Here is a 25,794-nt window from a genome sequence, read left to right as displayed (position 1 = left end):
ACTTGTGGAGACGAACTGTGTTTTGGTAGTGATTTAATAATAATAATTTTAAAAAGGACATAATTCTATGACAATTTGGAACATGACGCTTTAAGGCATCAAAAGGTTTATACGTTTTTACTTTATATGTATATAGTGTATACACCGAGCAAGACCTTTTTCTATGTCCCACTATATGATAAGCGGTACTATAGTCTACCACTACCATCTTCTACTTCTACAACATACGTACAACAATAGAACTCTTTCAAGGTTATTTACTAAAGTAAGAATTGAAAGTGAGTTGAAAGTAAAAAAAGCCGAATGGAAAACCCCCTGCAAGCCAGCTGTGCTTTCAGTTCCGGTACTCAACATCTGGAGTGCCGGAGGTTGCCTGCCTTAGTGAATAACCCTGTGAATGTTTCCGGAGGAAGACACTTTTATTTGTTCAGAAAGTAGAACTTGCTCCGAAAATATAAAATATGTTCTTTACCTATTATTAAAAAGAGAATATGATATGAGAAAAACATTCTCCTTTAAACCCTACCCGCCATTAGTGAGCCTAAATGCTGTTTGGGAAGCATAGAACTGTAATACTTCCTATGGGTTTGGAGTGGAACTCAAATGCAGAATTATAATTAGGAGAACCCTTAGGTTTTAATAGAATAATTAGGAGAGATAGAATAATTCTTAAATAAGGTTAATTTAATAGTGGATTGATGACAACAGTCCCAGTAATGTGAAGAACACAATATGAAGATAATTTGAGTTCGATGAGAAGGGTTCCTGTAGTCTTAAGGAACACGATATTTAGAAAGTTTGAAGAGAATAGTTCCTGTAGCTTTAAGGGAACAATATGAAGATGGTTTGATGAGAAGAGTTCCTGTAGCTTTAAGGAATACAATATAGATATAGTTTGATGAGAAGAGTTCCTGTAGCTTTAAGGAACGAGACATGCAGATGTAGGAATGCGATGAGTTCCTGTAGCTTTAAGGAATACAATATAAATGTAGCTTGATGAAAAGAGTTCAAAAAAATAATATATAAACTAACTTTGGCTAGCGTTTGTGACTAAGTGGCTACTACAAAAGACTGGACTTACCCAATTCTGAAAACCCTGGATTGTCTACTTTTGTGAATGGTATGCCATGATGGGGGTAATTCTCATTCATTGGCTGCCATATGGTCTCAAAGGCAACATAGGCTCAGCAAACCAATCTAGCAAACTTAAATGGGAAAGCTTTATATTTGTCCCTGTAACTTTCCAAAACCTCATATAATCTGTACATGGGGGTACTGTTTTACCCCCGAGGAATCCCTGAACATAAATATGAGTGTTAGAGCAGTAAGACCTATATTGACAATGATATCATCAGTGAAAGTACAGTTTTTTTGTGAAAAATGCAAAAAAGAAAATTATGAACGCTAACATTGGCCAGTGTTTGTGACTAAGTGGCTACTAAAAATGACTGGGCATACCCCATTCTGAATACCCTTGATTGTCAAGGGAAGTCAGCGAAGTCTCCCGAGTACAACAGTACCCTTCATGTACAGGTTTTATGGTGTTTTCAAAAGTTACAGCATCAAATATAAGGCTTGTGTTTCATTTTTTTCACATTAAGATTCGCCAGATTGGTTACGTTGCCTTTGAGACCCTATGGTAGCCCAAGAATGAAAATTACCCTTATGATGGCATACCATTTGCAATAGTAGACAACCCAAGGTATTGCAAATGGGGTATGTCCAGTCTTTTTTAGTAGCCACTTAGTCACAAACACTGGCCATAATTGGCGGTTTTCGCATTTTTCACACACAAACAAATACTAACGCTAACTTTGGCCAGTGTTTGTGACCAAATGGCTACTAAAAAAGACTGGACATACCCCATTTGCAATACCTTGGGTTGTCTACTATTGCAAATGGTATGCTGTTATGGTGTAAATTTTATTCCTGGGCTACTATACAGTCTCAAAGGCAACGTAACCAATCTGGCAAATTTCAATTTCAAATGTAATGTGCTATATTTGACCCTGTAACTTCCAAAAACACCATAAAAACTGTACATAGGGGGTACTGTTTTACACGTGAGACTTTGCTGAATACAAATATGTGTATTTTATTGCAGTAAAAGCAAACAGTATTATGACATTGACAGTTAAAATGTCATGTAGAACTAAAAAAATAACATAATTTCTCCCATTTATTTCATATTAAATTATGTTTCATAGCTAAATATTTGATATTAAATGAAAGCCCTGTTTCCCCTGAATAAAATGATATATAATAAGGGGGGGGTGCATTTAATATGAAAGAGGTGAATTGCGGTTGGACAGACATATAGCGCAAATGCCAGGTTTTGTTTACGTTTTGTTTTGTTCACAACGTGTACATTTGGCTCAGTCCTTAAGGGGTTAAGGGATAAATATTGGTAACAGATAATATAAATATGCTATGTTACTCAAGTAATAACTAAACAAGTATATACTGATAAATATAATAATGTATATGGTATTAACTAAGTAAAACTGTTTCCTTTTTTCTTTTCCAGGTAACATCTTTGTAGTCAGTTTGTCTGTTGCTGATCTGGTAGTTGCAATCTACCCGTATCCAGTTATACTCATCGCTATTTTTCATAATGGATGGACACTTGGAAACGTCCATTGCCAAATTAGCGGCTTCCTAATGGGTCTAAGTGTTATTGGATCAGTATTCAACATTACAGCCATAGCTATAAACCGTTACTGCTATATCTGCCATAGCCTCAGATATGATAAGCTTTACAACCAGAGGAGCACATTTTGCTACTTGTGCCTAACATGGATGTTAACAGTTATTGCAATTGTGCCAAACTTTTTTGTTGGATCATTACAGTACGACCCTCGGGTTTTTTCATGTACTTTTGCTCAGACTGTTAGTACCTCGTACACTATAACAGTGGTTGTTATACATTTCATTGTCCCTCTGGCCGTGGTGACATTTTGTTACTTGAGGATATGGGTTTTGGTTATCCAAGTGAAGCAACGAGTGAGACAGGATTCCAAGCAAAAGTTGACTCAGACAGATCTGCGTAACTTCCTCACCATGTTTGTGGTTTTTGTCCTCTTTGCCGTTTGCTGGGGACCGTTGAATTTCATTGGCCTTGCAGTAGCCATTAACCCATTCTACATGGCACCCAAGATTCCTAACTGGCTGTTCGTTCTGAGCTACTTCATGGCTTACTTCAACAGTTGCCTCAATGCTGTAATTTATGGTGTTATGAACCAAAACTTCCGCAAGGAGTACAAAAGAATACTGATGTCTTTGTGGACTCCTAGGCTTCTCTTCGTAGACACTTCAAAAGGTGGAACTGATGGGATTAAAAGCAAACCATCACCAGTTGGAACAAATAACAATCAAGCAGACATGTGTGTGTAAGATAAGACAAGCTGCCATTTTGTATGCATTTTAAGTCAATTTAACTCATTAATCAAAGTTATCTTTCTGGCATTTATTTTCTCCGCTATGTGCCTAAATCACGCACTGTTCTTACAATTAATAAATAAAGAAAACAATATATAAGAAAACAAAACAAAATGAACACACATGAACTATCAACATTACTTGAATTTAAAATCTGTATTTCCTTTTGACAAAAAAATTATTTTTGTATTAAATGTTTTTGAATGTGGACCATTATTATTGAGTATTAATAATCCAACAGGAAGGAATAATTCATCTGACAAAACACACAGTGGAAACAAATGAAACTAAACCGGGTAAACATATTCAGTGTTACAACAGGATTAGCCAAATGAACAATCAAGCCATGTGTTGTTGGTTTGTTTCCATGGATATGACAATACTTAACAGTAGCAAAGCAAATATGTTTGAATTATCCCATAAACAGGAAAGTAAAACCATACAACAAATAAACTTGTATACAAATACACTGTTGGTGTCTATATGTATTATAACACAAATTATATATATTTACCTGTTTTGGTTTCTTTGTTCTTTATCTGCTTTGTTTTCTTTCCAAATGACTAAGTTAGTCAAAAGAGTAATTCGGACATGCTCCTCTTGCTCACTGTGCCTAGAGAAGTATCAGTTGTACTTCACTGATGAGATCAAATCCGGCCAAAATGATTTACCTGGGGCTTCTTACTCTCTCGTGCAAGGGGACCTTCCAACATTTTAAGTCTGGACAACCCCCACATACGAGAACAATCTGTTATGCATGTGGTATGGATTTCTTCTGCAATGGCACTAGACAACTAATATGAGACCTGAGCCAAAACGATATGAAGGGCGATCTATAAAGTTTTCATCCATTCTCTGTTTTCACATGCATGTTTTATTTTGGCATATAGCTATAGGCTTGCTGAGGTTAAGCATACTCGTGGTTGTTGTCAAAGAATGATAACTTTCACAATTTCCTGAGGCCCACTTGGCTATTATTACATACATAAATTTTTAATGAATGTAAAAGAGTTTAAAAAAATTCTGGAGCCATTTGCTAGGGTAAAACCTTGCCTTGTTAACGGTGTTTGTTATATAAAACATGTTCATCTAGTGAAAGACCTGAAGTATGGGGTGGAAGGCCACAAGGTCAAAAAACATAGGGCAAAGTTCCTCCTTCGTCAGGTCTGATTAGTAGTAAATAACTATGACAGGAAATGACATCATAGAGGAGATTCATGAGGGCAAAACAGGTGCTTTTTGGATGCTAAATGCTTGGAGACATTGTATAGCTTTTCATGGCGATTACTCCTTGTTTAGCTATTTGCCCTAGTACAGCACCTATTTTTAATTGATAAATCCCCTATATGTTTATCACATCAGTAATTTTCAATGTTGAGCAAAGACGGAAGAGAACAAAATAGATATGTGCTCTTGGACTCCCAAATCCCACACTACACCACCAGAAACAGAAGAATGAGGAGGAGCAGAAACATTCAGCTGAGTCAGATGATAATGTTTTTCTCCTATCTGAAACCTTCTGAAAATAAAATAATTAAATGTAGCTTGAGGAACATATGTTACCCCCCTGTGACATACATGAAAGTTATGTATATTTGCATTTTGGCAGTACTTGTTAAACTCAACCGTGTGACACTTACAGCATGACGATTAATGGATTTAGAAGAAAAGCATTTAACAATGAGATTTGTTTTGTCCTCTGGCTGATACGTTCCTGTGATCCTTCTGGCAGTTACAATTATGGTACGTTCTGGTGAGCTATTTATTACTGTACTTAATACCATTCCAAACCTCACAGTAACAATAAAACCATCATCTTGGAATGGGGAATGACTGTAACTGTAATAAATATTCACTTAGATTGAAATACATTTATCATCACCGTAGCTAAGAGTTATTGCACCCTTGCCATGTGTACAACACAAGTAAAATACTAACATTAACCCTCTCTCAGGAACTTCCTAGCCATGACTTGCAGAGAATCAGTCAGAAGAAGACATTGTAAAATAGTGCACAATCCATTTTACTGATAATCCGATTGGTCAAGTAAGGGCCTCTTACTACATACATAATGAAAACAATAAACCATGACAAGTTATGGACCAGAGAACTAAAACCCCTGGAATACAACCAAAATTACAAGTGTGAATCAAACTACAGGAATTAATATACTACTGGGCTGTTGGAGACAACAGCAGAGCACCATTCCTCTTAACAACACGGCTTAAATAATAAAATGGGTGCATCGCCAGAAGGTGTATATGTGGTAATACTAAATTGACGCATTACCTGTTTAGGACACATTAACGTAGGCCCAAGATGGAGTGTTCTACACCAGTAATACTCCAAGAAGAGTGCTAAATGTGCATGGTGTCTGAAGCAGAGACACTCGAAAACACTGCAAATATCCAGACATGTAGCTTGTCAATTAGGGTGCCCCACTAGCATGAGAGGCTGGAAAGTAGCCGGACTGGAAGCATAGCCGATCAGTAGAATATTGTTAACTTGGATATTTTTGGCCTACATTTGAAATTCAGTTTAATTTTCTGACAATCTGCACTTTCTTGAATACCCCCTAAAAGTGAATTGCAAAATGTAGAAAATTTAGAAACTGGAAACATTCTCAGATTCAAAAGATTTTTTTTTCCCAAGTCCGCTACCTTTGCCTAAAATTGTAATTTCCTTCACAATTCATCTTAGTTTACTTTTTATAGGGTTATTTACTAAAGTGAGAATTCAAAGTAAAATTTAAATTTAAGCCCATTGTAGCCATACTGAAAGCACGACAGCTGGCTTAGATCATTCTTCCAGTTTGTCTATTTGACCTTAAATTTGAAAATCACTTTAAATTCACCTTGAATTGTCTTTATGGCAGCTGTGTGCACATTTTGAGTTAATTTTAGTTAATTCATTAAAATGCATACATTAGGTATAATCCATGCATTTTTATTCATTAAATTACCCACTACACTAACATAAGCTATGGTGTACATGCAGTAAGCTATTTTATTTAAAATTAAATAATATAGTATGTGTAACTACTGAAATACATGTCTCATTAAAAACAATAGAAATAAATATTTGGAGAAAAAAAATCTCTCTCTCTATATATATATAGATATATAAATCATTTTAAATTTAAATGAGAAACCCTAAAAAACACTAGTTTATTGAGAATGATAGGATCTCTAATAAAAATGATTATAAATGTGTAAATTGTCCAAAGAAGACTACTGGCTCTGTAACTGGTACATTTAATGTACTTAAAGGGACACTCCAGACACCTAATGCACTTTAGCTTGTTGAAAATCTTAATTGGTGAAGAGTGTCCCCATCTTTTTTCATTTTGCAAAAAGTGTAGATTTTAATAGAAACTGACACTGTTTTAAATTAATCTGGATACACCCCCTTGGCATTCAAGCAAAGAATGCATGCTATATTTTTGAATATACTATTTTGCACTATATACGTAATTTTATGAGTAGTGCACCTTTAATGCACTTTTTTTCCTTTACATAAAGTGTGCAAGTTTATTGGATTCCAATGCTCTGTCTGTGAACCTCTCTGTTAATTTGTTTGTACTCGTACGGACTTAAGTTGTTTGTAAAACAGCACGAGCCTTCTTGTAAGATCAAGTATTTTTATATACAGAATATTAGTGTATTTATTTCTTACTGTATTCTGTTCTCATTTTATATATTTTTATATTTTTTTTATAAATTATCTGCTGTGATTTAAGTTTCTCAGCTTGTAACTACGAATTGGTGATTTTTAGAGTTTTTATTGATTTTCCATATAATAATTAGGCACTGATCAAAATTTGGTAACAGCGCTGAAAAGCGGATGGATGACTTAATTCCCCTTGCTATCCTGTGATGTATTTGGCTTGCTGATTATTCCATATCCACAAAGACTTGAAGAAAGGAGATTTCACCTATGGCAGAGCATGTGTTTATTTACAATAAGAAATAAGAACAATAAATACGTAGAATTATTGGCTTATTACCATTATTATTTTAAAATATATTCTGCAGCTCTTTACAATTTTGCAATAGGGATAAAAAAAAAAAAACAGTAAATAATTCCCATACAAATGAATATAAGCAGAAATAAGAGGTGAAAAGGGTCTTGTGCGACCAAGCTTGGCTTATAGAGTTTTGTTTTTTTATCAGATGCAACGGACATCTTTAGAAAGGTCTACATACTCTGTGGCAAAGATCGTTTAACTGGGATGTGTATGATATGTGAAGTGACAGGGAGACCCCTCTCTAGTGCGACGTGTGGATCAATTGCTACACCCCTGGGAATTGTGTTCTGTTTAAGGAATTGTTGTTAAATTTTCGTTTGTAAATCACTCCAGTACTGCAGAAGCTATTATGGATTATCAATGACGTTCAGTTATCAAATCTGACATAGACCTAGGATTAAATTAAAATCATGACTTTGCACAAACTATTTAAGCATTATGTATCTGTCTGCTTGATTACCCTAGATTCTAGAAGGACAGTAAGTACGTGTAATTTAATGGGTCTTTTTTTATTTGCAACATTTTACTACCTGAATCTTAGCTTCAAGTAATTTAAAGGGGTATTTTTTCTATGGAACATTTTACTATCTGTGTCTAGAAATAATATACGATTGCCCTTGTTCTAGATCCATTGGTGTCCTCGTGACACTGAAATCCACAGACTGAAGGACTGTGCTGGTAAGTGTGCAGTCTATTTTTCCTGCCTAAGTTTACCACCGATCAGCAGCATAGATCAAAAGGTAAAAAGTAGGTAAAAAATACGCAAAATGAAAACTAATTGAAGATATATGTCTATAAGCAGGGAGATATTCTACACAAATCAGTTTTCTATTTTACAATTATTATTATATCAGCAGAAGTGGATAGTCACAAGACAGTGGGGGAGGAAGGCGGTGCCAACAGGTGCTGCCCAATAACTTCCAAAATAACCTGTTGTGGTTATGGTGCTCAGAGGACTAAAAGCCATTCGAAGTGTTTAGCACACACCCTCCAGCTTAAAGAAATATTTAACTGATGAACAGACATTACATCATTTCCCATTTTAATCACGACGAACAGATGTTACCATTACACATCTCAATGATTTAATGATAAGCTGTTACATTAATAATTAACATGTTACGTTGTGTTGGTGCTCTTTCAGAGTACCTGAAGAAGGGCTACTCCTTTTAACATTTTCCTCCATATATGAGCTTGTATGGGAGCCCCTTAGCGACTCTTTTTGTTTGTCATTCTTGCACAGTACATGAAATCGCTGTTAACGGAATGTCACCACACTGAGCAGCAGGATCACATAGCAAATTATTGTAATTATAGAATATCACAATGTAACCTAAAGACAAGTTTTTTTGGGGGGGCATGTTGGATATACTAACTTGCAGATTAAATGCAGAGATAATAAATAAAAAAAACAAAAAAAAACAACAAAACACAAAAACACCATCCGGTGATATATAAATAAAGATGCCGTTGTTTTTAATAGAGCTACGAAATAAGCCTAATCCAATAATGACTGGGAACAAGGGCCAAACAACTCCTTTTAGAGTATGAGAGCTTCTCCTAAGAGTCTTTCTAAGGGCTTACCCAGGGATCAAAACAACTAGGTACATTATTTAAGTATAAGGACTATGAGGGTGAGCATTAAAGCAAATGTTTTAAAATCCTCAGCTAATCTGCAAAGCTACCGCAAGAAGAATTCAGCACATCATTTTGATCATGTTTCATGTTAAATCATTTTCTTTTCATTATTATTCATAGTGGGCCTGGGTCGTCTTATTTGTGACTTTGAAACGTTATCTCGGTTTCAGTTTTGCTCCTTTTCACATGTGGATAAGGGTTGATGTGTCCAACAGAACTTGCTGACATTTTTCTTTATGTATGTCTATAGTATGATTAAATTATATAAAATGATTGTAAATAATATCAGAGCAGGTTCTCTGTATAGTGCACCCTCCTCTTATAATAAGAGTATCGCTAAGCATGGTTTGATTTCAGCTGAGATTTGTACTTGATACTTAACTCCATCAGCCTTTCAAATATGAACCTATATCTAAAAATTTCCAACCGGGGATAAAAGTCTGATTTCAAGGTTGCCTAGTAGAATTATTTTACTGAATTACAGAATATATTTGATATAATAAAACATAGCTAAAGCAAAACGCAATGTAAACAAGAGTGCACAGGGAGTAAATTAAAATTCTTTATATTTTGCCAACTAGTACCCAGGAGAGACAATATGGTCAACATCCTACATAAAAAAAGATAAATGTCCTGTTGGAGATTCACCCTAGAGAAGTCATACCCACATTAGACAAACTGTGTGCAGGCTACCAGCAAAGATTTTTGCTGTTGATTACAATGTAAATAATAATATAATATTTTTTTTTTGTCCAGTACCAGGCACACCATTCACAGAATTGTAAGCTGTTTAAATAGGGCCTTCTTTATCTCTCGTCTCTGTCGATATTTTGTTGGGTCTAATTTAGAAAAATAAAAAAAAATAATGATAAGCTGAAGTGAATGTCCAGTAAGTTTATGGCTCAGTACAAATGGATTACATACACAGTTCATGTTTGTTTTTAATAATGTTTACTGACAATTATTCTTAATAATTTTGACTTATAAGTCACATTGCCTGTGATTAAGGCAATTAATAAAATACACAAGATGACCCTACTACTGCCGAATCACTGACCCTTGCTGTCTTTTAATTTATTAAGATAGTTTCAGTGACATTTACATCTTTACTGTCATCTTCACTCCCATGGCAGTGTGCTGCCTAATTAGCAATTCTACCAATCAGGTGGTGATACAAGTAACCTTTAATTAACTTTTTTTAAACATCAGCCTTGCTGTGCAATCTGTCATGATTATACTGTTGAGACATACTGTTGAGGTCCAAGACAGTAAAATGTTGCAAAGGAGGTATGCCATAAAACTAGTAATTGTGTCACTCTGTACAGTTGGAATTCAATACTTGGGGATTTCCTTCCCTTCTGAGCATCAGGATGGAATACAGGCTGCTATACACTTCTCCTGGGATTTCTCTCTTTTTGTGGTAGTTTTTCTTCTTTTAAATATAGTCTTCTCCAACGCAGTTAAGGAGGAGACTATATTTAAAAAAAGAAAAACTACCACAACAACAGGACATATTCTTAACCCCTTCAGGACCGCTGACGTTGGGGCGTGTCTATTAAACAGTGAGCAGCCTGTGGCTGCTCACTGTAAATAAAATAAAAAATAAGTTCCCCCCCTCCCGAGCCCCTGGCCCCCACCTCTGAGCGGTGGGTGGGGGCCCTAATGTAAAATAATGGGGGGTGGACACCTATTGTCCTCCCCCCGGGCCCCCACCCCTGAGCGGTGGGTGGGGACCCTAAATCAGAATAAGGGGGGGCCCTAAATTATAATAAGGGGGGGACCTAATGTCCTCCCCCTGATCCCCACCCCTGAGCGGTGGGTGGGGGCCCTACATTATAATAGGGGGGGACCTAATGTCCTCCCCCCTTGCCCCCACCCTTAAATACTAATAAGGGGGGGACCTAATGTCCTCCCCCCAGCCCCCACCCCTGAGCGATGGGTGGGGGCCCTAATGTAAAATAATGTGGGTGGGACACCTATTGTCCTCCCCCCGGGCCCCCACCCCTGAGCGGTGGGTGGGGTCCCTAAATTATAATAAGGGTGGGACCTAATGTCCTCCCCTCTGACCCCCACCCCTGAGCGGTGGGTGGGGGCCCTACATTATAATAAGGGGGGGGACCTAATGTCCTCCCCCCTTGCCCCCACCCCTAAATACTAATAAGGGGGGACCTAATGTCCTCCCCCCTGGCCCCCACCCCTGAGCGGCGTGTGGGGGCCCTAAATACTAATAAGGGGGGGCCTAATGTCCTTCCCCCTGGCCCCCACACCTGAGCGGCGGGTGGGGGCCCTAAATACTAATAAGGGGGGACCTAATGTCCTCCCCCCTGGCCCCCACCCCTGAGCAGCAGGTGGGGGCCCTAAATTGAAATAAGAGGGCGGGGACCTAGTGTCCTCCCCCTGGCCCCCACCCCTCAGCGGCGGGTGGGGGCCCTAAATACTAATAAGGGGGGGGGCCTAAGGTCCCCCCCTGGCCCCCACCCCTGAACGGCTGGTGGGGGCCCTAAAAAAATCCCCCCCAGGTGACTAGGGGTCCCCAAACCCCTAGTCACCCCCTCCCCCCCCCCAAAAAAATTATCCCCCTACCTACCCCCCTCACCCTAAAAACTAATGAGGGGGGGACCTTTAACTAAGTACCTGTAAAAAAAAACCCAAAAACTTACCATTCAATGTTTTCTTTCTTCTAAAATCTTCTTTTTTCAGCCACAAAAAGGGCAAATAAAAAAACATAATAACCGACGCAATTATAAAAAAAAAAACGAGCGCAAAAATAAATAATCCTTCTTGACCCGGTGTCAGGGTTTCTTTGCTGTTTTAAACAGCAACCCTTTCTGTTTCAGTGATTGAGTTTTCAGCTGCAATTACTATGAGCTGCTTCTGCTTGTTGCCACGGTTACTCACCTGTGAGTAGTAATCACCCTGCTGCTAATCAGTTCTGCCTATTTAAGCAGCTAAGCCCAGAACCTCCTTGCCCTTGCGTGGTTTCCTGTTCCCCAGAAGTCTCCTTGTTCCTGTGTTTCCTGTTTGCTCCTGACTCCGGCCTTGTTCCTGACTCCGCTGCTCTCCGTGCTCCTGATCCTGGCTTGTCTGACTACCCGCTCTGGTGACTGACCCCTGCTTGATTCCTGGACTTTGCTTTTGTTATTTATTTGTTATTTATTAATAAAGGTGTGTTTGCATCTACTTCTGTCTCTGTCTGGTTCCTGGTCCCTGACACCCGGCGAGGGCTCCGCGCAGACTGAGCTCTGCAGGGCAGGGGAAGGCTTATGAAGCCTTGCCCCGCCATGCAATTAGGCTCAGAGCACTCTGATTGGTCGGTTTAAGCCATCCAATCAGAGTGCTCTGACAGGTAAATGAAGAGACTGACAGGTAAGTCTCTACATTTACCTGTCACAGCACTCTGGTTGGATTGAAATCCACCAATCAGAGTGCTCTGTGTCATCTTACACAGCGTGGGAAAGTTCTTTGGAATTTTCCCACGCTGTGTAATTTGACTCATAACTCTCTGATTGGTGGATTAAGTAACCAATTTTTATAATTGCGTCGGTTATTATGTTTTTTTTATTTGGCCTTTTTGGGGGCCGAAAAAATAAGATTTTAGAAGAAATGGTAATTTTTTTTTTTTTTTTTTTACAGGTACTTAGTTAATGGCACCACCTCATTAGTTTTTAAGGTGAGGGGGCTAGGTAGGGGGATAATTTTTATTGGGGGGAGGGGGTGACTAGGGGTTGGGGTCCCCTAGTCACCTGGGGGGACATTTATTTTAGGGCCCCCACCCACCGCTGAGGGGTGGGGGCCAGGGGGAGGACATTAGGTACCCCCCTTATTACAATTTAGGGCCCCCACCCGCCGCTCAGGGGTGGGGGCCAGGGGGGAGGACATTAGGTCCCCCCCTTATTAATATTTAGGGCCCCCACCAGCCGCTCAGGGGTGGGGGCCAGGGGGGAGGACCTTAGGTCCCCCCTTATTTTACTGTAGGGCCCCCACCCAATGCTCAGGGGTGAGGGCCAGGGGGAGGACATTAGGTTCCCCCCTTATTAGTATTTAGGGCCCCCACCCACCGCTCAGGGGTGGGGGCCAGGGGGCAGGACATTAGGTCCCCCCTTATTATAATTTAGGGCCCCCACCCACCGCTCAGGGGAGGGGGCCAGTGGGAGGACATTAGGTCCCCCCTTATTATAATTTAGGGCCCCTACCCGCCGCTCAGGGGTGGGGGCCATGGGGGAGGACAATAGGTCCCCCCATCATTTTACGTTAGGGCCCCCACCCGCCGCTTATTTTTATTTTTTTTAAAACAGTGAGCAGTTACAGGCTGCTCACTGTTTACTAGACATGCCCCTACTCGCGGTATAGCGAGTAGGGGCAAACTTTACTAATACTAAGTCATTTTTACTTAGTATTAGTAAATGTGGCTGAAAGACCAATTTAGGTCTTTGAGCCTTTTGGTAGATAACTTCCTAATACCGTGGGAATTAGGGAGTTATCTACCAAGCGGCTGCAAGAGAAGTCCCGAGGTGCCAAAGTCACGAAATTCCGAAATGCAGAAGTTCTGATATTTCGAAGTGTCAAAGTTCCGAAGTGTCGAAGTTGCTGAATTTCCAAAGTTTCGAAGTGCTGAAGTGCCGAAGTTGCCGAATTTCCGAAGTGTCAAAGTGCCGAAGTTCCGAAGTGCTGAAGTGCCGAAGTTCCGAAGTTGCCGAAGTTCCGAAGTCTTGAAGTGACAAATTGCCGAAGTCCCGAATTGCAAAAATCCCGAATTTCGGAATGCCGAACCGAACCGAAAATTTTCCCCATGCACATGCCTACCGACTTGGTGTTTCGAGTGTTCATTTAATCATATTTCATCAGAAGAACACCTTTATCTTTCATAACACAAATATAATATTGCATATTTCTTCAGTGTTATCCTGTGTTGTTTTATGTGTGAGTTGCTTACCTGCATATATTATATACATGAAAAGTACATAAAATAAATAAGATAATCAAGCTAGTAAACTCTGCATTACCTTTTCACTAACATTACGATACTGTAATAATGGAAGCAGATGTGGGATATTTGCCCTTTTTTCTTCTCATTAAATGACAATCGCTACTTCCCTGGAAATGACACAATTGAATAATACATCGAAAATAACCTATAACCTGTGTCAACCTTTTTTCACGTGATACTCCATTTTCTTTTAAATGTGTGTATAATTAATATTTGATAAATGGCACAACCCAGCCCAATCACTGTCTAATATCTAATTTTCTGTGTACTCTTTATCTGTGCTAAATGCCAGGGACAAAGGACAGAGAAGATGGCGGCGATCAGTTGCAGGAAAAAGAGCTGTATATTTGTACATTTAATTTAATTTTTCACATTTCACAAATACATATTTTTAAACATAAGGGATAAGTGAACATATGTTAAAAATCATGGGAAGTGATAGCATATAAGTGAATTTATTAAGTACATTAATACCTATTAGATATTACTTTTTAAAGGATATATTGGCTTCTTTAGATTGCGTATGCATATAACACAATTTTGGCCACATGACGGCAAATAAATAAGCAAACAACTGTTCTCAGCTTTATCAGTGGAGTACAAAATTAAACCCCTGATATGTCCTACAATTTTAGCTTTCCAGTGATTCCAATGTCCCCAGTAGCTGTGAAGCCAGGTTGAGAATGTGTTATACAAAGGAAACTAAATAAAAACAATAAATGAAACACACAGAGGTAACTTAATGGAGTATGGCTGTAGTCTTTATGGAAGCATCTGAAACACACATTGAACCTCAGATCTTTATGTATTTAAAGTGGCTCATAATTTGCAAAGACCCCCGATGGTGACATCACCACTGGTGGTATGGTGGCCATGAAGGGCAGGGGAAGGTAGGGTCTTACTTACTGGATCTCTCATGGGAGCCATCATCCTCTGCCATTGGGTCTCATTTAGCTCCTGACACCTCAGCTGTACTTTTGCACGTGAGGTCTACGAAGGATCTTCCAAAAAGTGAACTTTTTCCCTACAGGCATCACTGGTGAAATTACAATTTTGACAGCGGTAGCTCCGCTTTTTGTCAAGATTTCTTAAGAGGAGGAAAAAGACAGAGGCATAATAGTTCTCACTTTGTCTCAGTATATCTTTTGACTGTATTGGAGTTACAGTGAAATTCCAACTCAGTCAATCTGAGTATTTCATCCTGTCTTTATGAAATACTCGTTTTGGAGTAGAGGGTGACACAGCCACTTTAACAACTGCGTATTTTTGAATTTTTTTTTCTTTTTAGTTTTAACGATAGACAGAGATATTGCATCATAACAGTTACATGCAAGCAGTTTAGATAAATGAACATAGCATTCAAAAGCTTAAAACATTGAGTCAAAGCAGAACTCTCTTGATGTATTAAAAGGGGACCTGACCCAACCGGGCAGTAGACAAAAAAACCTTGTCTGACAAAGCTGGGCAGAAATGGGAATGTGCTTATCAAGCAACACTTACCAAATCTATTTGTTTTAGAAGAAGCCAACAAAAAGTGAACTGAATTTCTGATAATGCCATGTTTTTAAGAAGAAGACCAGACTGGACATTCTTGCTCTTAGCAACAAGTTTACTCACTCTAAAAGCACCAAAAAGGATGCAATAAATGCAGTAATGAATAGCAATTAGCGAATAACAAAGATACACATCCTTTTACAAAACAAAAAAAAAAATCATTTTTTAACATGCCAAAATGAAATATGATGTATAGTATTTTTATGAAACTTACAAACAAACAAACAAAAATAGATCAGGTATCAGGGAAATATTCCCTGAAGCCTGTACACCAGTTAAACACTCCAGGGGTGTCCAAAGGGCTTAATCCTAAATGAAATACTAGATATACACAAAGAACCCACTCAGTCCACAGGAAGTAGACAGGTGCAACCTGGAAAGGTATGTACGTATGTAGTATCTAATAACCAGTCAAAAATAACTTAATTATATACAGTACTAGATTAAGGGGTTATAAAGTGAGAGACCTAGCCCTATACGGCTACTCCTTTACCTCTAAAAACTACTCAGGGGTCATCCAATAGATACCTGGACTTTATTGTGCTAGCCTATTTTAGAATAGTGACAAACGGTAAGAGAATGAAGGCCAGCTAGCACAATAAAGCCCAGGTATCTTAATATTTAAGCCCCAGATGCTCTTTAAAGACCGGCTTAATATGCCCAAGAAGTTTAGAAATAAGAGACAAAAAAAAGTATATTACTGCTAGATGCTGTTGAAACAAAACTTTTTTTATAGCATTTAGTCATCAAGTCTAAAATTTACTGGAGAGTAGCATTTACCGAATTACCATAATGGTCAAAACAGTGATCAGACATAATGGCTATTCAGGCGACAGAGTGTGCTAATAAATGTCAAATATATTAAAGAAACCACAAGCCAAATCCTGGTTCCATATTTGGGGAGAAAATTTTAAAAGAGTTAAAATCAAAATGTGAGAGACACTCGACAATATGATTCTTTTTATCAGGGATATGCACTGCCTTAACCCAAACATGATTAATTAAGCAAAGAAGAAATAATCCTCTCAGAAAAATTTTAACTGGTGGAGACTTAGTTAATGTTTTTAATGTGTTCATTTTTTTTTTTTTAATTCTTTATTTTTTCTGTGCAGGTGGGTACAGGTTATCACATTCGCCACAACAGCGTCTTATATAGGTTCATATAAGTTAAACAATGGCATGAACATTCGCACATTTATATATTTATATCACATTAGGTCATTGGTATGCGGAGTGCACGTCTGTGCGCTACCATGGAGAGTCTCAGCTATTTATCGTATTCCTGTGCACACGTCGAAATAAGAGGAATAGCGACTAGTTTCCTGTGATTGCATAACAGTGTTGATGGAAGTATAAACATAGTAAAAGTAAAAGGGGGTTTACCAAGGATTAACATAAGATAGTTTACAAGAGGAATAGGTGTTTTGTGGTGCCGATGTAAGGCAGTGTTGGCACATATATAGGTAAGGTGGATTACCGATGGTAGGGATTCGGCTGCGCAGTGCTGAGCCCAGGGAGAGGAGAGTGCTCCTATGACCATCGGCCACCGTGATGCCCACCTATGGTGGGTGATTTTGGGTAGTAGGTGCTAATTGGCTTGCGGCTATGGATTTGTGAGGCAGGGTAATTGGTCATTCCCTTGCTGTCGCTTAGGCCGTTTTTGGGGTGAGAGTATAGTCGTGGGTTGGGTTCACTAGGGTGCTATGAGGGGAGTGCCGCTCATTAACCCCTGAGCAATTGGGGGGGGGGTTCTGTCTGTGAAGGCGCGGTATGTTACTTAGCGCTGTTAGTGAAGCGTATTAGCACATCACGGGTAGCTCCCGCCGGTGCCCTGGTAGATTTTGCAAGGCGAAAGCAGCCATCCAGCTGTATGGTTTTCGCTGAGCGTTGCGGCATTAGGGAGGCAAAGAGGCGCCTGAGAAAGTGTGGCAGCTCGTGGTCGTCGACCGATTCAGCAATACCTCTAATTTTGAGGTTGTTGCGCCTTCGGTTATCTTCCATGGTGTCTATTTTGATCTGTAATGCCTTGTGGGCCGCCTGTAGGCTTCGGATGTGCTCAAGGCTGTTTTCCTGTTGGTGGGCCACCGTGGAGAGGTGTTCTTCTGTTGCCCCTACTCGGGCCGTGACCACCACGATATCTTCGCGTACAATATCAAGGTCAGCATTGAAGAAGGCCCGAATATTGTTTATGAGGGCCTTTATGTCTCCTTTGGTGGCTGGGGCGGATAGGTCCTCTGGTAGTGGTGTGGATAAATGGCCCATAGTGTGGGGGATCTTGTCCATGGCATCCATGTCTTGCTCCTCGGAGGAGGTATAGGGAGAGTCGGGAGGCGCCACCATTTTAGGTTTAGGCCTCTGTTGCAGGAGGTCCCCAATATCGCGGGAGCTTACCCCATTTAGGGTTTTCCGCTTTTTTGCCTTTTTCCCCATGTCGGGCAGTTTTGTTAGGCTTGTTGCCTGGCTTGATCGGGCCGTTGAGCGCCTTTCTTTGTATATCTATGGATTATACGACGGGAGCTCAGCCGCCATGCGTCCACTCCCTTCAGTGTCCAGGCCACGCCCCCTTTTGTTTTTGTTTTAATGTGTTAATAAACTCAAACCGCACCCGTGATGTCACATTTAAATTGCATCCTTTTATAGGCCAACTGTTTTCCCTAAATGTCAAATGATACTATAACGGGGAATATTTACAAAAAAATACCATATACCATAAAACCATAAAAAATACCATATGTTGGGTCCAATCTGACTCATACCAAGGAGGACATTCACCAACTGTCCACGTGTTCATCCAAAACAAAACAAAGCTTTTGGAACCACAGCATCACTGTATAAACCAATCATTTGACTACTGACAAACTCATCTTGCCAGATTCTGCAACCACTAATGGTGTCCAAAAACATGTCCCAAAAAAAACCACCGCTCATGGACATGACTTGAGATGCCTAGCAAAACAAACATTTTTTTCTACAGTCAGTGCCGGACTGGGGATACAAAGCAGCCCTGGAAAAAAAATCTATGCCAGCACCATAAGTCATTGCACCATGTATTGTCACATGTAATATGTCTTGCCAGCTCAGATGATTGAGTAATATATAAACACCCCCCCCCCACACATACATATATATATATATTCTGAAAGGACCAATATATACAATATTGGTCCTTTCAGAGTAAAACATTTAATTAAACGTAAGCATACTCACATGCAGTCACAGATAATCTCACTGACACACACAAGCTCATTGATACACAGCCTCATAGACAATCTTACAGATATACATACGCTTATTGCAATAAAACACAGGCTCACAGATTCACACACATAGGCTCACTGACAGACAATCTCACTGACACTCACAGACAAACTTATTGGTATACACACATAGTACAGACAAACTCTGACACGCACAAACTTACTACAGACAAGCTCACTTTCACACACACACACACACACACACACACACACACACACACACACACACACACACACACACACACACACACACACACACACACATGCTCACTACAGAAAAGCTCACTGATACACACATGCTTCCTACAGACAAACTCACTGGCACACACAAGCTCACTACAGAAAAGCTTGTTGACACATGCATGCTCCCTACAGAAAAGCTCACTGACACAAACATGCTCACCATGGACAAGCTCACTGACACACACATGTTCACCACAAACAAGCTCATGGACACACACATACTAACCACAGAAAAGCTCACTGACACACACATGCTCACCATAGACAAGCTCACTGACACACACATGATCCCTATAGAAAAGCTCACTGACAAACACACATGCTTCCAACAGACAAGCTCACTGACACAGACATACAAGCTCACCCACTAGCAGCCACACACACACAAGCTCACTCACTAGCAGGCACACACACTCACACACAAGCTCACTCACTAGAAGACACACATACAGACACAAGCTCACTCCCTAGCAGACACACAAACATACACACAATCACACTCACTAGCAGGTACACACACACGCAAGCAAGCTCACTCACTAGCAAGCACACACACACACAAGCTCACTCACTAGCAGTCAGGCACACACACGCAAGCTCACTCAATAGCAGGCACAAACACACAAGCTCACTTACTGGCAGGCACACACACACACACAATCTCACTCACCAGCAGGCACACACACTCAAGCTCTCTCACTAGCAGGCACACATACACACAAGCTCTCTCACTAGCAGGCAGATACGCACACACACAACCTCTCTTAGTAGCAGACACACACACACAAGTATCCCGGTGGGCCAGTCCAGCCCTGCATACCTTTTACACCCACATGCTCACTACAGACAAGCTCACTGACACACACATACAAGCTCACCCACTAGCAGCCACACACACACAAGCTCACTCTCTAGCAGGCACACACACTCACACACAAGCTCACTCACTAGCAGACACACCCACAATCACACTCACTAGCAGGCACACACACACGTAAGCTCACTCACTAGCAAGCACACACACACAAGCTCGCGCACTCACTAGCAGGCACACACACACACACACACAAGCTCACTAACTAGCAGGCAGGCACACACACACACACACACAAGCTCACTCACTAGCAGGCACACACAAACACACACACACGGTCACTCACTAGCAGGCACACACACACACAAGCTCACTCACTAGCAGGCACATACACACAATCTCTCTCACTAGCAGGCACACACACAAGCTCAATCACTAGCAGGCACACACACAAGCTAAATCACTAGCAGGCACACACACACACAAGCTCACTTTTAGCATGCAACCACACACAAACTCATTCACCAGCAGGCACTCAAACACACAAGCTCTCTCACTAGCAGGCACACACACAAGCTCTCTCACTAGCAGGCAGATACGCACACACACAACCTCTCTTACTAGCAGGCACACACACAAGTATCCCGGTGGGCCAGTCCAGCCCTGCATACCTTTTACACCCAGTTTTGTGAATGGGGAGCTACTGATAGGATGAGACTGCCACCTTACACTCTCTGCCTTTCAGCAGTGCCCAGTCTGAGGCTTCTTGATTAAATCCTTGGACTGAAATGGAAGTAACTTGGCATACCTGATGGGATTAGAACTGAACACATTGGAGTTAAATTGTTTGCTAACAGTTTAAGCCCTCGTGGTAAGCTTGCACCTAGGACGTCCTCACATCATAACAACTTTGTGCTGATGAAGTTGCTACCGTGCACGGAGACTCAATTCCAAAGCGACACTGGGTTTCATTAAAAGTTCAACAAATACCTTTCTAAATACCTAGCTGCCCATTTCAATTTGCTATAAATAGCTTTTCTACTGTTTAAATAATTTGTCATAATGAAACCAGGCTTATCCGGAGAAGTACTTAGTCTCCACGATTGAATATAAGTATTGAAAAAGGCCACTACCATGTTCTGAGTGCTTTTCAAACAAAGGATTGTGCAAGAGTACATCTATTTTTCTTTTTCAGATCTTAGGACACTGTCTTTGGATGAAGGTAAAATGGAAAGCATGTCTATATATTCCCAAGACCAATTATTTTCCTTCATCTGTTGAGTAAGAAGAAAATGTAAAGGAGATGTTTCGCTATACAAAACTTATTTGAAACAAGTTTTATTAACCACCAACTTATTTGCTTTGGGCAATTTAATTTCATAAGAATGAATCCAAGCTTGAGCTGGACTGCTGAAGTTAAAACTCTTAAAAATGACAGCCAATAAAACCTAGAAGCTTACTCATCTTAGCCAGATCCAGAGCCCCAAAAGAACTCTGGACACACAAGTACACTTGTGATATGATCTTGAAAGCCTTCTCTCCTATGTGCCTTCTTTGGACATGGTGGAAAAAAATCTCTGCTCACTTTTGGTATCCATTTTTTTGTTGTGGGTTGGGGACTTGCTCCCTGTAAGAATCTAACATCATTAAGGATTGAACGTCAGCCACTTTGTTGCTGTAGAATAAGCAACATGATATGTGACACTTTGCGGCTGGGAAAAGAAGCTGCAAAACATAATTCAGTGCGTCTAACAATTTTTGGGGCAGTCTTGGAGAATTACTTCATAGACTGTCAGTATTTAAAACCTAACTGCCCATTCAATTTAGCTTGAGGTAACAAAAAACAATCACCGAATGCAGTAACATTACAAGCCGATGGTCCCAGCTCGTGTTGAACAATGCAAAAAGACACGAAGCTGGACAGATTGTTCCTTGTCTAGTAATAAAGTGATGTACAGTCCAAAGCATCTTGAATTCAGTAAACTCCTAAAATAATGTGGATCAATGTTAATTTTGACGGCAAATTTTAATTTAGTTTTAGTCCTAGTCTTTTTACTAAAATTGTTTTAGTTTTGGTCTAGTTTTAGTCAACTCAATTTTCAATAGATTTTAGTCGACTAAACCTCCAGCAGATTTTAGTCGACACGACTAAAATCTAATGGGTTGTGTTACAGCCTCTATCTGTCTCTTTTGCCACTTCCCAAGTCCCTCTGTGTCTCTTTGTGTCCTCCCAGACCTTCTAGGTGTCTCTCCCCCAAGCCCTGGTTTATCTACTTTGCCCCTTCCACAGCCCCTCTGTGCAGTGTTAATTTTGGTTTGCAAATTTTAATTTTGTTTTAGCCATAGTCTTTTGACTAAAATGCCATTTTAGTTTTCGTCGTATTTTAGTCATCAGAATTGTTTTAGTTTTAGTCGACTAAATCTCAAAAAAAAATTGTTGACTAAAATTTAACTAAAATCGTTAATTGACAAAATGAACACTGATGTAGACAAAACACTAAACCAAAGTACTGCTGAACCTAAGCATGTACAAACCCTAAGTACCCCTTTACTTACAAAGCAGATTTATATATAAAAAAAGTGCCATTATGAAAGATACCCTAAACTTTACTAATTTGATCAAAGAGATTCCATCTTTTGATTGCAACAAAGCATAAAGTTCCTTCCACATATTAAGGGCATTATTTGAGAATTTATCTTGCTGATTTCTTAAAAAACCTATGGAGAACATTATGGTTTTCAGTCTTTACAAAACATAGGATTATTATTATTTGTAAATCACCTCCTTTGCAGAAATGACTGTATTTAATACTATATTACTATGTTTATAGAAGAATGCTTACGATCATTTATCAGAAATTTATTAATCTTGACAAAAGCTCTCAGGCCTAAAACATGAAAGCACCTAAGTAATACTATGGTGTACGCACAAGTGGATAACAGTATCTGCTTAGCATAAAATCCTACTTAATCTCCAGTCAATGTCTAATGAGCGCAATATGGCAAAACGTTTCCATATATATCAAACATCGAGTAATTAATACCTGCCAGGCTGTAAGTTAGATAAATGGAATGTCACCTTGACTCAGCGGGATAAACTGTGTTAAAATGGACATCATAAAAAAAAGCAAAAATTACAATCCTTTGCGTTTTTAAAAAAATATTTTTTCTTAGAAATTATCCTGTTGATATGCTGCTTATTATGGATTTACACATCCATAATTATGTCGCAGGATCAGCCTTCCTGCAGACATACCATGGATTTTTCTGTAGGATATATAATGATTCCATTGCATTCAGCGATTGTATCTAACATTGAACTGTCAAGTAGGAAAAAGAAAGGCTTTTAACAATGAGGTTGGATTCACTTAAAGGGGCACTCTACGCTTCACATCCTTTATAATGAGCTGTGCTAATCCACTCCCCCACTCCCAGGCCTCTCAGCCTGGATATTATTACCTTCTGGGTTGGCCAATATTACATTTTATAATGCAGAAGTGTAGTTTCCACATTATCAGAGACCCTGCAGTGTGGGCAGGCAACAGGTTAGTATGAGAACTCCCCTTTATTTCAAAACACTCCAAAAGGAAAAAAACACAGGTGCATGTACACTTACAGTATTATAACCCATGGTTAAAGGAACACAGAATGCATCATAACTACTTCAATGGATTGAAGTGGTTACGGTTCTTGGCAGGGCCAGACTGGGAATGAGAAGCAGCCCTGGAAGAAAATTCTATACCAGCCCCATAATGCATCGTGCCAGCAAAGTGTGCAGATATGGAAGTGGGAAAAAAACGCAAAACTGAAAACTGAAAACTATCACTCAAACATGAAAGAAAGCACTCACAGGAATAAAAAATAAAGAAAAGCGTGTATTTATTGTAAGCAGACGTGCATTTGCATATTCTCAATGTTTTAGTCTATTTTCTTGATATATTAAGAAAAGTTTGGTCATTTGGACTGAAATTGTGAATGTATGCTATTGCACAGCAGTAAAAAAAAAATTATGTTATCTTGTTTTTTTTTAAAAGTATTTAGAGTGTACTCTTCACTTTGGCTTACAACTGGATAAATTTCAGTCAATGCCAATTCAATTCCCATAGGAAAGCATTGGGGGACTATTGCGCATGTGAGGCACAATGCTGCACTTCACTGCACCAATCAGCAACTTCTCATAGAGATGCATTGCATCAGTGCATCTCTATGGGGAGCAATCAGCGCCTCCATGCAGAGTGTGCAGCACTGGAATAGGAAGCATCTCTAGTGCCCGTCTGAGTGACTGTCACTAGAGATGTGCCTAGGCAGCAATGTAAACACTGCCTTTTTTCTGAAAAGGTAGCATTTTCAGTGATCAGCCTACAGGGACAGGCTATAGACACCATAACCACTACATTAGACTGTACTAGTTATGGTGACTATAGTGTCCCTTTAATACAATGTTTTTCTCTCACCGGTCGAGTTACAGGGAGAGCAGGAGACACAAGTGAAGATGCATTTTGTTTGTGTTTTTCTCCCCCAAGCCCCCTTAAATGTATCTTAGCCCCAGCCCCATTGTCTCTTTCTCCCTTTCCCCAGCCCTTCTGTGAGTCTCTTTTCCAGGTCCCAGCACCTCTATGTGTATCTTTACCCACAGCTCCGCTGTATGTCTCATTCTCCCCTTCCCCAGTCCATCTGTGTATCTGTCACGTATTCATCCGCTTATAAAAATGTGGTTAATGGCATTTACTGTCCACACAGGAAAAGTTGTGCCGAGCAGCAACCAAGTCCACAGAAGGGTTAATGCTGAGCAGCAATTATGCAAAAGGGAACCTGGTAACTGACTTTGGGGTCAAAGGCCGGTTACAGCCTATCAGATCTAGAGAAGGGGTATTTAGGCCCAGTTCTCATCCTGCTCAGTGCCCTGTCGTGGTTTCCCTTGTGGTTGTCCGAGAGCGCGTTATTGATTCTGGTTATTCTGATTATTTGACTTTGTTTTTGACTTCCCTGTTTTCTGGCATCCCTGACTCCTGGCTTTTCCTTATCGTTGTGTCTCTTTCTGTATCCATTGACCTCGGCTATTCCTGACTATTCTTTGTTACCTATCAGTCCTCTGTGTTATACAATTCTACGAGCTGGATCATTCTGTAATCCTGACAGTATCCCTTGTTCATCTTCTTTAGCTCCTCTGTGTGTGCCTCCTGTTCCCCTTTCCCAACCCTTCTGTCCTCTTTCTCCCCACACACTTCAGTATGTCTTTTTACTCCCCAGCCCCTTTATATCTAATTTCCCCACAGCCCTCCATGTGTCTCATTCCACCCTCTCCAGTCTTCCATGTGTCTCAGTAGCCCCTCCATGTGTCCTATTATCCCTCCCTCCGTCCATATAACCCCCCAGTCCTCCATGTGTCCCACTAGCCCTCCCTCCCAGCCCTCCATATGTTCCTATAGCACCCTCTCAGCCCTCCATGTGTTCCTATGCCCTCTGCCCTCTCCCAGCCCTCCATGAGTCCCTATTCCCCCTCCCAGCCCTGTATGTGTCTCATTAGCCCTCCCATGTGTCTCATTAGCCCTCCCATGTGTCCCATGAGCCCCCCATGTGTGTCCCATTAGCCCCCCCAGCCCTCCATGTGTCCCTATAGCCCCCTCCCAGCCCTCAATGTGTCCCAATAGGCCCCCTCCCAGCCCCTACGTGTCCCACTAGCCTCCCTCCCAGCCCAATGTGTCCCTATACCCTCCTACCAGCCCACCATGTGTCCCTATACCCTCCTACCAGCCCTCCATGTGTCACATTAGTTCTTCCAGCCCTCCATGTGTCCCTATACCCCCCTCCCAGCCCTCCATGTGTCCTTATACCC

General features: G+C 40.3%; 1 protein-coding gene across 1 annotated transcript in view; it reads left to right on the top strand.

Moving 5' to 3' along the window:
* The window catches only part of GPR50 (G protein-coupled receptor 50), a 115,993-nt gene extending 112,261 nt beyond the window's left edge, over nt 1-3,732 (top strand). Inside the window, exon 2 of the mRNA XM_063431975.1 lies at nt 2,528-3,732. Coding sequence (XP_063288045.1) covers nt 2,528-3,393 — 866 coding nt within the window. The 3' untranslated portion in view covers nt 3,394-3,732. The remainder of the gene's footprint in view (nt 1-2,527) is intronic.
* Nucleotides 3,733-25,794: the final 22,062 nt, after the last annotated feature.

Source organism: Pelobates fuscus, chromosome 9 (assembly GCF_036172605.1).
Source record: "Pelobates fuscus isolate aPelFus1 chromosome 9, aPelFus1.pri, whole genome shotgun sequence".
NCBI classification, from domain to species: Eukaryota; Metazoa; Chordata; class Amphibia; order Anura; family Pelobatidae; genus Pelobates; species Pelobates fuscus.
This window is presented reverse-complemented; position numbering and strand designations above follow the sequence as displayed.